Raw genomic sequence first — 16,018 nt, 5'->3', positions numbered from 1 at the left:
TGTTCAAAGATCTATTGCCTTGATTGATAAGGCTGAACACATTGCTCTTATCTTTTATTCACAGGGGAAACCCGCCAAACTTTGGAGAGGGGAAGGAAATCATCCATCTCAATCTATCTCACTCACAGGAAGTTTGCAAAAATACGGAACTCCTTCAGCAGACTACTGCTTGTGACTTTTCTCTCTTTTTAATATATGCAATGGCTGGAGATATAATCTATGCTGATATCAAACATTCATCTTCAGAACATTCATCTTCACGTCAGAGATCTGGTAAGTTGGATTTAGACCTCTTATTAAAATTAAAGTTTTGTTTTTAATCTCCCTTATTTCTGTCCTGTGTCTGTATTTGTCTTACCGGAATTAGGAGACTGGATTCAAAGCAAAAGTTACTGAATGCAAGAATAAGGGTGAATGTTTTTAATGACACCAAGTGTTATAAAGTTAATTGTAACTTTAGTCTTAATATGTAGAACTTTGCTTTTGGTTTTCATAGACCCTCTATTCCTTATATTTCTTGTGGTGAACATTTATTATACTCCCATGGTGACATCAATACTCATAACCCCTTTCTGCTCTACAGCTTTACTCATCGCCAATCAAATCTGCCCTTTTAAAATAATATGATCAACTCATTTACACTGAGAAAAATATCCCTGGACATTATTCACATTGTTATTTAGCCTTTTGGAATTTGCATATCGGTAGGATAAAAATGTTAAGCTAAACTAAAGAGGCATAAGATGTTACTATTTCATTTCCTGAAGTTTAGAATTAACGACTATCTGAGTAATAGAATATGTTCGGAACATGAATAGATAGGCACACAGCTAAAGATAAGATTGTAACCTTAAACACAAACCACCTCAGAAATAATAGATTTTCAAATCTAGTGTATTTATACATGAAGCCTTAGGGAAATGTCCATGTTGCATTTATATTCTCTTCTCTAGGGTAAGAATTTTTATATTGTAAAGTTTATAAAAATGTTTAAATAACTTAAAGTCTCCTCATGGTGCTTTGTCCTTGTGGAGTGGATCTGATGTTTTGCTTTTCTATTATTTCCCAAGAATGTATTTTTTCTTCTATATTTATGTGTTTGCAGTGTTCAGGTGGATCTGGTGAGTTGTTTTCTCCAGTTGCAAGAGTCTGTTATTTTCTGTGTTTAAATATTATCTCTCTTAACTTGCGGAATAGAGGCTTTTCTGCTTTATTTTCTCAATAGACTGGAAGCTTTCATTTTATACGAGTTAACAGAACTCCGTTTGAAAAATAACATGGACTAGAACCTTACTCTTACTCCCCCCATTCCCCCCAAATCTCATATAATTGGTCCATTTTTCTAGAGGTTATTTTAACTCAGTTCAAGCAACAAAACCAGTATTTTTGATTCTACATTCCAGGATTTAATTTCTTCTGTTTGGAAAGAGCATTACTCTTTTCCTGGTTTAAAGATTTTGGGACAACATCTTTAATGCTGTCCAGTCCAATATTCTAATCTTAAAAATGAAGAAATATGAATATATAAAAATTAAATTATCTACCTGCAGTCATGCTTATGACCAGAAGTCAAATATCATACTACTCTTTCACTGCATGTCTCTGTTGTGGATAAACGCAACTTCTGTTCTCATGTGTCATATCATTGAAGAGGGAAAGAACTATTTGATACATTGGATTGTAATGTCCTACAGAGTCCTACACAATTATCCCTGGCCTTTCTCTTCTAACTCGGTAAATTTCACTTATTTTGCTCTGGTTGTTGGCTTTCTCTTGCTCTTTAAAATTACCATATTCTTTTCCATTTCAGAGCCTCGTATGTGTTGAAACACTCTCCCTAATCTCTTAATCTTTGTATACCCAGCACCTCACACAGTACTAAGTACATAGCAGGCAATCGATAGATGCTGGGTAGGCGGATGAATAAATGGATGACTAAATAAATGGATTTCATTTGTACTAAACACTTTAAATATTGTAGGTTCATCAGTTCTCCAAGATATAAAACAAAGAGGGCTATCACCATGACACTGAGTGAAATCTCAGTAACAAAGTATGATTCCACTGAGAATATCCCAGGCTAAGATTCAGAAATTCATGCCTTTATAACCTTTACTTCAGGGGCCTAAAAGAATGACCTAGTACCCCTTATATTAGTCCTTTCATGAACTCTGATGCTTTATTCTCCAGCTTTTTAAGTCTGTAACCCCAGTTCTTCACACTAGAAATGTGTGTTGGGATATTATCACATTCTTCTGGTGATGGCCTTGACTGGTATACTTTGCATTGTTTTGCCTAATAAAAGAAAATACATGGATTTCTTTTAGTGCTTTGAGAATTAATAAATTCTCACTAAAGATGCTTTACTTAATAACAATAATAATGTGGACAAAACACTCTATAATAGGATTCCACTAAATAAACACTCAGGTTAATGTCTCGACACTTGGTTTTGTAATTGGTTATATTTCAACATCAGTTATAGTAGTGCACTCTCAGTATATTGTATGTGTGTGTGTATATATCACATATCTAGTGGAATTGATATACTGTAACTATTTGGGGTAAGAGCCTATTGGTTTTAACTATCAACCCAAAGCTAAAAATGCCAGTTTCTTTTTATGATTTATTTATCTTTCAAGTACAAGAGATAGAGTAGATAGTGAACACCGTACTAATTTTGGTAGTCAAGATACCCAAGGTACAGTCTCAGCTCTGCTATCAAGTAACTGTGTGACTGTGGACTTGAAATCCCCATTTTTAATATGCGAATGTTGGACAAGATTATCCCTAAAATTACTTTTATTTTAAAATGTATGATTTTATGCAATTACAATTACATGTCACAGGAAATAGGTGTACTGTATAAAGGAGGAGGCATGAAAGAACGGATCAATCCAAATAAGTGAGTGTTGTCAGTAAGCTTATTAGAGACTGGAGAATTTCACAGTCTTATATAAAAACTTAGGGATACAGAGAGTAAATTATAGTTAAGATTAATACTGAGGAATATGTATGGTAAATCAACAAGGAAAAATTTACATCTATTCACAGTTTTCTAGGTCCCCCTTTTCACAAACCAGGGGACCAAATATGCTGTGTGTGTGTGTGTGTGTGTGTGTGTGTGTGTGTGTGTGTGTAAAAGGAAGCTGGATCTACATATTTCAAAGGAAAGTAACTCAGGAGCATAACTGACAAAGTTTATTCAGCCCTTCCCTACCTCTTACTACCTAAGGAATTATTTACTGGGCTTATTAGTGAAATCTATCCAATTTTATAGATTCTCACCACCATGGAATTTTCCTGAAAGTTGAATGTGCAATGATTATCATCCTTCTTGTAATAGTAATTGTGCTGAGCATTTTTGGTAAGTAATTATCAATACCATTTATTTATCCCAAAGTATTTTAGCACCACCTATTGTAATTGCGTTTGCTGTTCAAGTGGTTCCTATACATTATAACTTCACAAAAAGCATGAAATTTGATACACAATTAAAATTAGAGATTTTCCATAGAACTTCAGATTGTGATATAATACATATTATGAATTCATTTCATTGATAAAGAGATTAGATTTATATTTTATGACCAAAATCATAAAGTGCATTTTATGCACAATGTATTTCCCAATGCAGTTGATTGTGAGTTATACACCATCTTCTCTGAAGCTGCGGTCAGTGAAAGCAAATTAAATAATGAAGCATATTTCTGTTTAAGCTTACCCATATTAGTTACTCCTGGACATCATCATCAATCTTGTATTCATGGATGGGAAATTTGTCTAAAATCAATCAATTCAATCAAGTATTTTAAAATTATACTCATATACTGTGGATATAGCTAAACATAGTCCAATTTCATGTGACAATTATTTAAATATTTTATTGAATAAATGCTTGGAGAAAAACTCCCAGATGATATATATATTCTAAGGAATTCAGATTTCCAGATTAAACCAAACTCTAGAACAGACAAATGCCGTGTCTGCCTATGTTGCCCTTGTGAATGATATTAGTAATTATGAATGTCATTAGTAATTCGAGGTCAGTAGGCAGAGTCATAGAATTCAGAACTGAATGGGGCTCTAGAAATCAGCAAGGTCAAACCTCCAGTTGAGGTGAACAGTCCAAAACCCAGAGTGATAAGTGGTTTGACTAGTTTAATGTAACTAGTCAATGGCTGAATTGGGGCTTTAACATTGAGGGGAGGAAGCAAAAATACTTAGCATTAAACATCTCTGTTAGGACTTCCCTGGTGGTCCAGTGGTTAAGACTCCACGCTTCCACTGCAGAGGGCATGGGTTCAATCCCTGGTCAGGGAACTAAGATCCCACCATGTCAGGCAGCGGGACCAAAACAAAAAACAAGAAACCATCTCTGCTATGTTTCCTTTTGTTATAAGATAATAGATTTGTTATCAAAACAGTTTTTTGTTAGTAAAACAGATTTGTTTGTTACTACAATAGATTTTAAAGATTTAATTGCCTAATACACACTATTGTGACATTATAAATTACCAAAACTAATTTCAGTTAAGTGGCCATCAGAAAGACAGCTGTCTTCTTCATGGTCGAAAAATACTCTGGGCTCACCCTACCCTTCTATGTGTACAATTTACATGCACAATCTCAAAAGGAACAGAATCATGAACTGAAGTCAAAACACATAAAACCCTTTCCATGAATCAAGTGATACCTGATACAGTGAATAAGAACTCCCAAAATACAAGCTATCCAAATGAGGCTTATATCCAGATCTGGTTATTTTGTGTTTATTAAAATAAATATGAAAAGTCCGAAAAAAAAAAAGTGAGTATCCTTCTGGTCCCAGGTCATATTTTTCCAATTCCCCTAAAGTTAGCATTAATAAGGTTAACAAGAATGCTTGCAAAGGAACGTCCAAATCTTGGAAAAAGTAAAGTTTTTCCCTCTAAATTTTTTTTTTTTTTTTTGTGGTATGCGGGCCTCTCACTGTTGTGGCCTCTCCCATTGCGGAGCACAGGCTCCGGACTCGCAGGCTCAGCAGCCATGGCTCACAGGCCCAGCCGCTCTGCAGCATGTGGGATCTTCCCGGACCGGGGCAGGAACCCGTGTCCCCTGCATCGGCAGGTGGACTCTCAACCACTGCGCCACCAGGGAAGCCCCCCTCTAAATTTTTAATCATTTAAATTACTATGGAGTTTCCACATTAATGAACTTCAGAGTCTCTAGAACCCAATGAATTTCTGCTTTGTATTTAATACAGAAAATATGTTTCTTCTTTTATTAGTTATCCGGTTCAAATCTGCAAGACATACTAAAGTAAATAATGAATCAAAAGAGAAATACTGTACTGGGCAAAATAAATCTGAAACAAGCACCTCAATAGGTAATGTTATTTTATATTGCCTAATTCCTGAGTAAACAAGTATGGACAGTAGTGTGGATTTTACTTGGGTATATCTGAATAAAGAGGAGATTCCTCTACCCCTACAGAGGGATGGTTTAGATCATTGTTTTTCAGGGACCTATTACAGTCCTTGACAAAAATATTTAAAGATCCAAGACAAATGAGAAAAATAAGCTTATATAATGAGCTGTAAATGAATTTAGAGGTATTATATTGGAATAATTGCATTTTCTTCTTTTGGGACATGTGCAGGCACAGAATGTAATCAAAATATTTTCATTCTTAAAATTCATGATCATATCAGGTAGCTTTTTGTCCATTTTTAATGTCATTACATGTAAAAAACTGTAAATGGTAACCTTTATCTTGCTTTCTCATCTGAATGTATTTACCTACTTTTTAAAGTCGAGAAGACACTCAGTCATTTGTCCTTTCTGTTTTCTTTTTCTTTCCAGCTGTTTTCTTTATTATTTTTAATCCGTTAATTTAATTCTATATTGAAAAACGATATACCTTTCTTTTTTTGAACATGCATATATAATTCTATTAGAAAGACTCACCAGTCCATGTTATAGGATACATTCAAATTCTAGGAATTCATTAAAACTTTAAAATAGATTTTGATGTTCCCAAGCCCCCTTGACCACATTCTAAAAACTTTAATTTTTTTTAACTAGTGAGACTATGAGGACAAATTCTGTGGGACATTATCCCCAGAACAAAAGCGTATTACTGTACTCCTATACCCTTGATACAGGTGGTAACAGTGGTATTTAATAAAGCCTCTAGCTTTAAATTCTGTCTAACTTGTTTTCTAATCCTTCTATTGTTACAGATAATCCTATCTATAACAGGCCCTAGAATCCTAGTTTCAATCCAGCAGGAAAGGATACCAACTCTAAATTTGTTTCATCTTAATAAAATAATATTTTGTTGATTTGAGTCCTCTCCCTCTTTTTCTTGATGAGTCTGGCTAATGGTTTATCAATTTTGTTTATCTTCTCAAAGAACCAGCTTTTAGTTTTACTGATCTTCACTATTGTTTTCTTTGTTTCTATTTCATTTATTTCTGCTCTGATCTTTATGATTTCTTTCATTCTACTAACTTTGGTTTTGTTTGTTCTTCTTTCTCTAGTTCCTTTAGGTGTAAGTTTAGATTGTTTATTTGAGATTTTTCTTCTTTCTTGAGGTAGGCTTGTATTGACCTATGGTCAACTAATCTATGACAAAGGAGGCAAGGATATACAATAGAGAAAAGACAGTCTCTTCAATAAGTGGTGCTGGGAAAACTGGACAGCTACAGGTAAAAGAATGAAATTAGAACACTCCCTAACCCCATACACAAAAATAAACTCAAAATGGATTAAAGACCTAAATGTAAGACCGGACACTATAAAACTCTTAGAGGAAAACATATGAAGAACACTCTTTGACATAAATCACAGCAAGATCTTTTTTGTTCCACCTCCTAGAGTAATGGAAATAAAAACAAAAATAAACAAATGGGATCTAATGAAACTTCAAAGCTTTTGCAAAGCAAACTACAAACAAGACAAAAAGACAACCCTCAGACTGGGAGAAAATATTTGCAAATGAATCAAAGGACAAAGGATCAATCTCCAAAATATATAAACAGCTCATGCTGCTCAATATTAAAAAACAAACAACCCAATCAAAAAATGGGCAGAAGACCTAAATAGACGTTTCTCCAAAGAAGACATACAGATGGCCAAGAGGCACATGAAAAGCTGCTCAACATCACTAATTATTAGAGAAATGCAAATCAAAACTACAATGAGATATCATCTCACACCAGTTAGAATGGGCATCATCAGAAAATCTACAAACAACAAATGCTGGAGAGGGTGTCGAGAAAAGGGAACCCTCCTGCACTGTTGGTGGCAATGTAAATTGTTACAGCCACTATGAAGAACAGTATGGAGGTTCTTAAAAAACAAAAAATAGAATTACCATATGACCCAGTAATCCTACTATTGGGCATATACCCAGAGAAAACCATAATTCAAAAAGACACAGGCAGCCCAATGTTCATTGCAGCACTATTTACAATAGCCAGGTCATGGAAGCAACCTAAATGCCCATCGACAGAGGAATGGATAAAGAAGACATGGTACATATATATAATGGAATATTACTCAGCCATAAAAAGGAATGAAATTGGGTCATTTGTAGAGACTTGGATAGATCTAGAGACTGTCATACAGAGTGAAGTAAGTCAGAAAGAGAAAAACAAATATCTTATATCAATGCACATATGTGGAACCTAGAAAAATGGTACAGATGAACCAGTTTGCAGGGCAGAAATAGACACAGAGATGTAGAGAACAAACGTATGGACATCAAGGGGGGAAAGTGGCCAGGGGGGTGGTGGTGGGATAAATTGGGAGATTGGGATTGACATATATACACTAATATGTATAAAATGGTTAACTAATAAGAACCTGCTATATAAAAAAATAAATAAAATTCAAAAAATAAAAAATAAATAAAATAATAGAATAAACTTAAAATATGTAAAGTAAAACTTAATAGAACTAGTCAGCCATCATTCCTAATTCTTTGTCTACCTTCTCTGTATTTTATTTCTAGGACTTAAATTAGATGTTCGATAGGCCTTTGCTTTCTATCTTCCATTTCACTTAACCTCTCATTTTTGTCCTCATGATTGTCAATTTGTGCTGAATTCTTGGCAATGTTTTCAGATATACCTTGTGGTTCACAAATTCTCTCTGTTCTTGTTTCTAAGCTGTAGGCTCATTCACTGAGTCTAATTTCAATGATTATAGTTTTTAAACCTAAGGACTTAGTTTCAAACCCTCCAGTTAGCTTGTGATAGTCTCCTGTTATCTGATCATTTTGTAATTTATTCTTTTATTTCTTAAAATAATGTAAACATTATTGTTTATGATACATATAATTATTTAAATATCTAAAGTCCTCAGTGACCAAATCTCTTGTTTGTATTTCCTGCTAAAAAATGTTGGCTTGTTTTTTTTTTTTTTTTTTTTTGGGATGGAAGAGTTAGAATTATTTTATTATTATTATTATTTTTTTTAACATCTTTATTGGGGTATAATTGCTTTACAATGGTGTGTTAGTTTCTGCTTTATAACAAAGTGAATCAGTCATACATAAACATATGTTCCCATATGTCTTCCCTGTTGCGTCTTCCTCCCTCCCACCCTCCCTATCCCACCCCTCCAGGCTGTCACAAAGCACCGAGCCAATATCCCTGTGCCATGCGGCTGCTTCCCACTAGCTATCTACCTTCCTACGTTTGTTAGTGTGTATATGCCCATGACTCTCTCTCGCCCTGTCACAGCTCACCCTTCCCCCTCCCCATAACCTCAAGTCCGTTCTCTAGGAGGTCATATACCCTGAGAAAACCAAAATTCAAAAAGAGTTGGCTTGTTTTTTAAAGTATTTGATTTTTTAAAATTTGACTGATCCTGATACATTTCTCCAAAAAGTGTTGATTTTTCTTGGTATGGTTTGATTCATTTAAATTTCTATTTTGGGGGCAGCAGTTTAAATCTCAAGTCAGTTTTTTTTTTCTTTTAATTTTTATCTGTAATCTAGCTTCCACATTCATCAGCCAGGGACTTAGAAAATTTTTATACACAGCAGTTGATGCACACCTTTTGTTTATTTCTTTTATGGAATTTACTCTTTATTTTCAACATCTGTAGTTGCCCCCAATTCTGTTCTTTGGTTATTCAGACTAGAGAGACTTCAAATTGTCTACCAAAATTTTGCTCATTCTACATGGCACCAACATTGGTCTGTCTTAGGCTAAAAGTTGTAAAAACAGGAAATTTCTAAATTGTCATACCTTATTTCAAGTGTCAGCTACTCTCCAAAATCTGCCTGCTTTTTTTACTCTTCAATGGCTTCAAGTCATTGTGTGTATGTATATGTGTGTTTTTAAAGAATATTTATTTCAGGGGACAATAAATTATTGGTATGTGTAGGATACCTATGTGTCATCATCTAAATCTACTGGCAAATATTATAAATTAGATCTATTTGTTACCAGCACATTTTTGGATGCCAAGATCCACTTGTACATGGGTAGATCATGAGTTTGGGGGGACATCTATTACACAATTTTTTCCCAAGAAAAATTCTTCCAGTGTGATATATAATTCTCAAAAGGTCTGGTTCATTGGCAGAACACTAATTAAATTCTCTAATTTCTACTTTTCCTTCAAATTTTTATCTCCCTGAGGCTTGGATGTCCATTGCTTTATCCTAGTGTCTGTGCATTGCCTAGCTGATAGAAAGCATAATATATTTTTAAAAGAATTAAACTAAATGGAGAAAGAAAAAAGAAACAAGAAAGAGAGAAAGAAACAATATACACATATTGCAATTCTGTTAATCTTTATTTTTTTTCAAAATCCACCTGGAGGAAAGCACTTACTTTTGTCAAAGAAAGCTTAGGCCATAATTTAACACATTTTGAGAATCTTTAATTAGTATACACACAGTATTAGGGATACAGTCGCAAGTTCCTTTTAATTACTTATCCTTTTTCCTTCCAGGTTATTTCAACTCTTCTACTGCTAGTAAATCATGCCCCTCTGAAGACTGGAAGCTACATGGGGGGAAATGTTACTGGGTTGCTAAAAGTGAGAAATCTTGGAATGAAAGTAAAAATGACTGTGTCATGAAAAATTCACATCTCATGGTGATCCAAGACTTCATTGATATGGTGAGATATAAAATTTGGAGATTATAGCATCCTTCACAACTGCAATACCTTCTTTGTGTTACAAATTTGAAAAATTCTGTGAAATAAATTTTTTAAACCTCATTGCTATTAACTACACAATTATTGGTTGGATGAATCATTGAACTATATTATTATCTCAGGCTTTTTTTTGGCTAGGTATAAGAGGAATTCATTTGGTATTATATACCTAAGTTCTTCTCTACAAGGGACCCCACTGCTTACCAGATTTCGTTTTAAATGTATGACATAAAATATCTATCTCATCTCCCAAGTTTAACCCATTGCTCACAAAGGTTGTAATCAGATTGCATGGCAGCTGAAATTAAAGATGATGTTGGGGGAAAGGAAATACAGCATAATCCTTCTCATTAGGTTTTGCTCTTTGTTGAAGAAAACAAGTATTTTTCTAGCTCTGGCTTAATTTAGATTGAAATTTTGCTACAAGAAGGTTGGACACTAAACCTTCTAAATAAGGCCAGTATTGATTTTATTTTTATAAATTTATTTTTTATTTTCTGGCTGCGTCGGGTCTTCGTTGTTGAGCGCGGGCTTTCTCTAGTTGCGGCGAGCAGGGACTGCTCTTCCTTGCGACGCACGGGCCTCTCATTGCGGTGGCTTCTCTTGCTGCAGAGCATGGGCTCTAGCCCTTAAAGCCCATTATGGTGATCAATTATACACGTGAATGCAATAAGGCAAACACTGATAGAACTGAAAGGGGAAATGGATAAATCCCCAATTATAGTTGGCGATGTCAACACTCTTCTCTGAGTAACTGACAAAACAAGTAGATAATAAATAAATAAATGAATCTGAACAACACTATCAACCAATTACACCTAACGGATTTTACAGAATACTATCCAACAACAGCAGAATACACATTTTTTTCCAAGGAACTTTCATGAAGACAGATCATATTTTGGGACCTAAAAATTTACAAATACAGATATCACACAGGGTATGTCTCAGACCATAACAAAATTAAAGTGCAAATTAGAAACAGAAAGATGTTTGGAAATATCCCACACATTTGAAAGTTAAACATCCCACTTCTAGATAATGTATGGGTCAAAGAGGAAGCATCAGGGCAAATTTTTTTAAAGCATATTTTGAGTTGAATGAAAATAACACTATAATGTCAAAATTCATGGGTTTCAATTTAAGCAGTTTAGAGGGAAATTTATAGCATCAAATGCTTATATTTGAAAAGAAGATAATGTAGAATCATTACTCTAAGCTTCTACTTAAAAAAAAAAACCTATGAAAAGAGCAAACTAACCCAAAGAAAGCAAGCGAATGGAAGACTTACACTACTCAATTTCAAGTCTTACTATAAACCTAAATTAATAAATATGGTATAGTATTGGCAAAGAAGAGAGTTATAGATCAACAAAACTGAATAGAGAAGCCAGAAATAGACTCACACAAATATAGTCAACTGATTTCTTTTGACCGTAGTGCAAAGATAATTCAGTGGAGAAACACCATTCTCTCTTTTATATACCTAATGACTATTTTCCAACAAACAGCTTTGTCATTTAGCATAGGAGTTAAGCTGCATGTGACAGAGTTCCAGAATTGCTGTAGCTGAAACAAATGGATGTTTGCTTTCTTCATTGAATCTAAGACACTTTCAATGATAAGATGTATCATTAGTACCCTTAAAAGAAATAGTGCAATTAAAAAGCAAAAACGAAGCTGCCAATGAAACTACCATAAGCCATTAGATTGTTCAACGTTTCCAAAGTCAAAGTGTTAAAATAGGGGAAAGATCTATCTTCGAATATATGTAATAAGTTATGTCACTCACACTGTAGTCTAAACTGCTATGAGATTTCTGCTCCCATCGGTAGGGTGCTGTGTCTACTTGTTTCTGATTGGTTCACCACTAGAACCAATCACAGTTCACAGTCTAGCCATCAGGGGAGAAGAAAATGATGAATAGAAGGATATGAACTTACTCTTTAAATGCTGAATTAGAATTTCAGTATTTTTTGATTCTATCCCATTAGTCAGAAATTAGGTCAGTCACATTGTCACACTTTGCCAAAAGGGAGGCTGGGAAATGTCACCTTTATTATGGCTGGCCATATACTTTGGCTCAGGGGTTATGTCACAGTACAAAAAGAGATATTAAAAACCTATGGGGCTTCCCTGGTGGCACAGTGGTTGAGAGTCCGCCTGCCGATGCAGGGGACACAGGTTCGTGCCCCGGTCCGGGAAGATCCCACATGCTGCGGAGTGGCTGGGCCCGTGAGCCATGGCCGCTGAGCCTGCGCGTCCGGAGCCTGTGCTCCGCAACGGGAGAGGCCACAACCGTGAGAGGCCCGTGTACCGCAAAAAACAAAAAACCAAAAAAAAACCTATGAACAGGGCCTTCCCTGGCAGTCCAGTGGTTAAGACTTTGCCTTCCAGTGCAGGGGGTGTGGGTTCGATCCCTGGTCGGGAGCTAAGATCCTACATGCCTCCTGGCCAAAAAACCAAAGCACGAAACAGAAGCAATATTGTAACAAATTCAATAAAGACTTTAAAATGGTCCACACCAAAAAAATCTTTAAAAAAACCAAAAACAAACAAAAAAACCTATGAACAGTATGTGTCCCATCAGCTCAGAGATTGCTTTCTTTCTGTAACTTTCCCTGGGTATTCTCTTGCTTCTAGATATTATTTCATACTTGTATTTAGTAGTAATCATTAACATTTATGCAAGGACCATTTATTATGTGCCAGGAAGTGTTTAATAATATTATTATTTATTAACAAGTCAATAATAGCTCTTTGAGATAGTACTATTATAATCTGAATTTTAGTGATTGGAAAAATACAGAAGTAAAAAGATTGAATAACTGTGCAAAGATGTGTAGTAGTAAATAGTAGTGCTAGGACTCAAATCAGGGAGCTGGACTCCACAGCTTTGATATCTACTAACATTGTACGTAATTGTTGTTTAGCAGTCATCCCATTGAGTTGCAGTAAAATTTCCCTCCACTGTGATCTATTTGAAAGCATGGAGCATGTCTAACCTGTTCATTCCCAGCTTCTAGTGCAGTGCCAAGCACATAGAAGGTGCACTTGCGCTATTTTTTTTTTTTTTTCACTTGCGCTATTTTTTTTTGCATCTGTCAGAATCACTTTGTTTCATGTAACATTTCCTATTCTCTTTAGAGTTTCCTATGGCGGAACCTACAGGCTTCAGCCTCTTATTGGGTTGGTTTGAGGATCCCTCCTGGAGAGGAATTATGGACCTGGGTGGACAATAGCACGTTTGACCCCCAGCTGTAAGTTTTGTCGCATTTTTTGTGGTTTTAATCCCATATTGTATGTGACAAGATAGAGACGTTTGACATTGTTGGCCCTGAACTGATAGAACGGGTATAAATTTCCTACACTCTGATAAATATTTCTATAAAATGGTTCACACAGAAAGTTGAGAAAGAAAAGAAATCTCCCTCCAGCCACTCAGAAGATTTATGTGAGAAACAGGATTTGCCCCACTGCCTGATTTTGTCTTTTTATCTAAAAGGTAAATTAGCAAGTATAAACTCTCTTATGAGTGCACAGGTTTAGTTTACGAAACATAACTTCCTGCTTATTTCTTACAGTGATCAATTTTCAAATGATAAAAAAGTCAGAGGTAATATTTTAGCTATCTCTAATGAACTATGAACTTCTCTGGAGAGAGGTTTTGAGAAATAAAGCTAAAAGTGGGAAGAATTGCTCTACCCATCATACTGTTGTGTATTTAAATTGTTTGAATGATTATGTTTTCACCAAAAAATTAAAAAATATTTCCTTTTAAGTCTCTTGACATATGCATATATTCATGGCTGACGTAAAGGTAACCATTTGCTTTCTTTCTATAGGTTTTCAAAGAAAAAAAAAAAGCCACGGACCAGGAGTATGAAATGTGTCCTGGTGTCTTATACCGAGATAACTGAAGAAAGTTGTGAGAAACATCATCAGTGGATTTGTCAACTGTAATCCACTCGGCAGAAAATTGGTCTCCATTTGTCTGACTGAGAGACACCACATGAAGCTTGAGCTCAGATCATAAGAAAGTTCAGAGGGTTGCATGTGTCCTAGAGGGCTGTGTGTGTGTGTGTGTGTGTGTGTGTGTGTGTCCATTTATGATTCATGTGGGTATAGTAATATTTCTCAGAAGTGTGGAAAGGGCAATAGAGAAAATGTTTTAGAAAATGAGTAGTTATGATGAATAGATTTTTACATGTGAATGATCAATGTAGTTATTCAATCATCCGTCTTGTTTTGCCAGTATTTTTGGAACTTCAGTCTTTATCTTTTCTGCATCTTCCCTCTATGATATCCTTAGCTAATCACCTACATTCTCATGATTTCAACTACCACATACAATGCAATGCCTATCAATGTTATATCTCTAGTCCAGATCATTCCCTGATCACTAGACCTGTACACCGTCCTGCCTGTTTAACGTAGCAAATCTACAATCTCAAAGGTACTCCGAACTCAACATATAAAAATAATTCATTAAATTTCATCATAAAAGGAACCATCTTCCAGCACTCCATATCTCAATAAAGGACATGCCATACAAGACAATTATGCCATCTATAAACCAGCTGTGGTCTTGTTATAACCCTCTCTTTCACACACAGCTCTAGGCTGCTATCCCCGTTCCATCTCATATCACCAAGTTTTACTTATTTTTTTTATTAAATCTCTCTCAAACTTGTCCTCCTCTCTCCATCACCCCTTTCACGATCTTAATACAAAGGTACTAAAATATTAAATAACTGCAATAACAACATCTTCCTGTTTTACTTTTCTTCCATTTCAATCATTCCCTGCCTTGAATTCTGTGATGTTTTTAAAAATATATACTGACAATGCAATCTTCCCTTTAAAAAATACCTCAATATCTTCCTTATAATAATACCAAATTCCATAACATAGCCTAGAAATCCCTATCAGGTTTAACCTTTCCTTACTTATTCTGTCTCTTCCTACACCAAACACCCAAACTCTCAGGACCACAACTCCATTAAACTAATTTCTGGAACTCATGCTGTATTTCACCACATTGCCTTCACAGAAGTTGTTCTCTAGACCTGAAATTCTCCTTCTTCTCTTCTCCATCAGGTTACCTCCCAAATATTCTCTATATCTCTGCTCAGTTTTTAAGAACTTTTCCTTGAGCTCCATGACAAGGTCAAATATTCTGACATTATATTCCCCTCCCCAGTACTTACCACATTTTAGGTCTTACCTATACAAGTCTTTTGAGTGAATATTTGATTAATGTCCTCTGCCCTCACTTGACTGTAAATCACATAAAGACCCAATATCTGTTTTTATATTTTTAGTGCCTTTTAAATTACCTACTACATAATAACTACTCAAAAAATACTTATTATATTAAGTTTTCTCTAAGAGATCACAGAAGTAAAATGCTGATACGTGGCTAGGGAGATGGGGTGCAAAAGAAAAAGACTCAGCTGATGGAGGTCTAATTGTTAGGTCATTAAAAGTCAACTGAAGGGGGCTTCCCTGGTGGCACAGTGGTTGAGAGTCCGCCTGAACATGCCCGATGCAGGGGACACGGGTTCGTGCCCCGGTCCGGGAAGATCCCACATGCCGCGGAGCGGCTGGGCCCGTGAGCCATGGCCGCTGAGCCTGCACGTCCAGAGCCTGTGCTCCGCAACGGGAGAGGCCACAATAGTGAGAGGCCCGCGTACCACAAAAAAAAAAGGAAAAAATAACAAAAATATAATATGAAAAAATTTACTTGCTTGAAAATAGTCTGGATCATATTTAAAGATCACAATAATAATTACAAAATAATTTTAACTGAGTGATAATGTATATCAAAACTTGGAGGTCAAATCTAAAGTTGT

General features: G+C 35.4%; 1 protein-coding gene across 1 annotated transcript; it reads left to right on the top strand.

Annotated features, from left to right (window-relative positions):
* Positions 1 to 200: 200 nt before the first annotated feature.
* On the top strand, positions 201 to 14,393 carry LOC309969359 (killer cell lectin-like receptor subfamily F member 1; the record flags this gene model as incomplete). Its single annotated transcript, XM_082851136.1, has 6 exons — positions 201 to 273; positions 3,281 to 3,367; positions 5,270 to 5,368; positions 9,955 to 10,124; positions 13,311 to 13,423; positions 14,009 to 14,393. 6 exons carry the CDS (start codon positions 201 to 203, stop codon positions 14,124 to 14,126), a joined length of 660 nt encoding a protein of 219 aa, XP_082707262.1. The 3' UTR covers positions 14,127 to 14,393.
* Between the last annotated feature and the right edge of the window lie 1,625 nt (positions 14,394 to 16,018).

This window comes from Leucopleurus acutus, assembly GCF_964270905.1.
Source record: "Leucopleurus acutus genome assembly, chromosome: 11".
NCBI classification, from domain to species: domain Eukaryota; kingdom Metazoa; phylum Chordata; class Mammalia; order Artiodactyla; family Delphinidae; genus Leucopleurus; species Leucopleurus acutus.
Note: the sequence above shows the minus strand (reverse complement) of the source record. Positions and strands in the feature narration are given on the sequence as shown.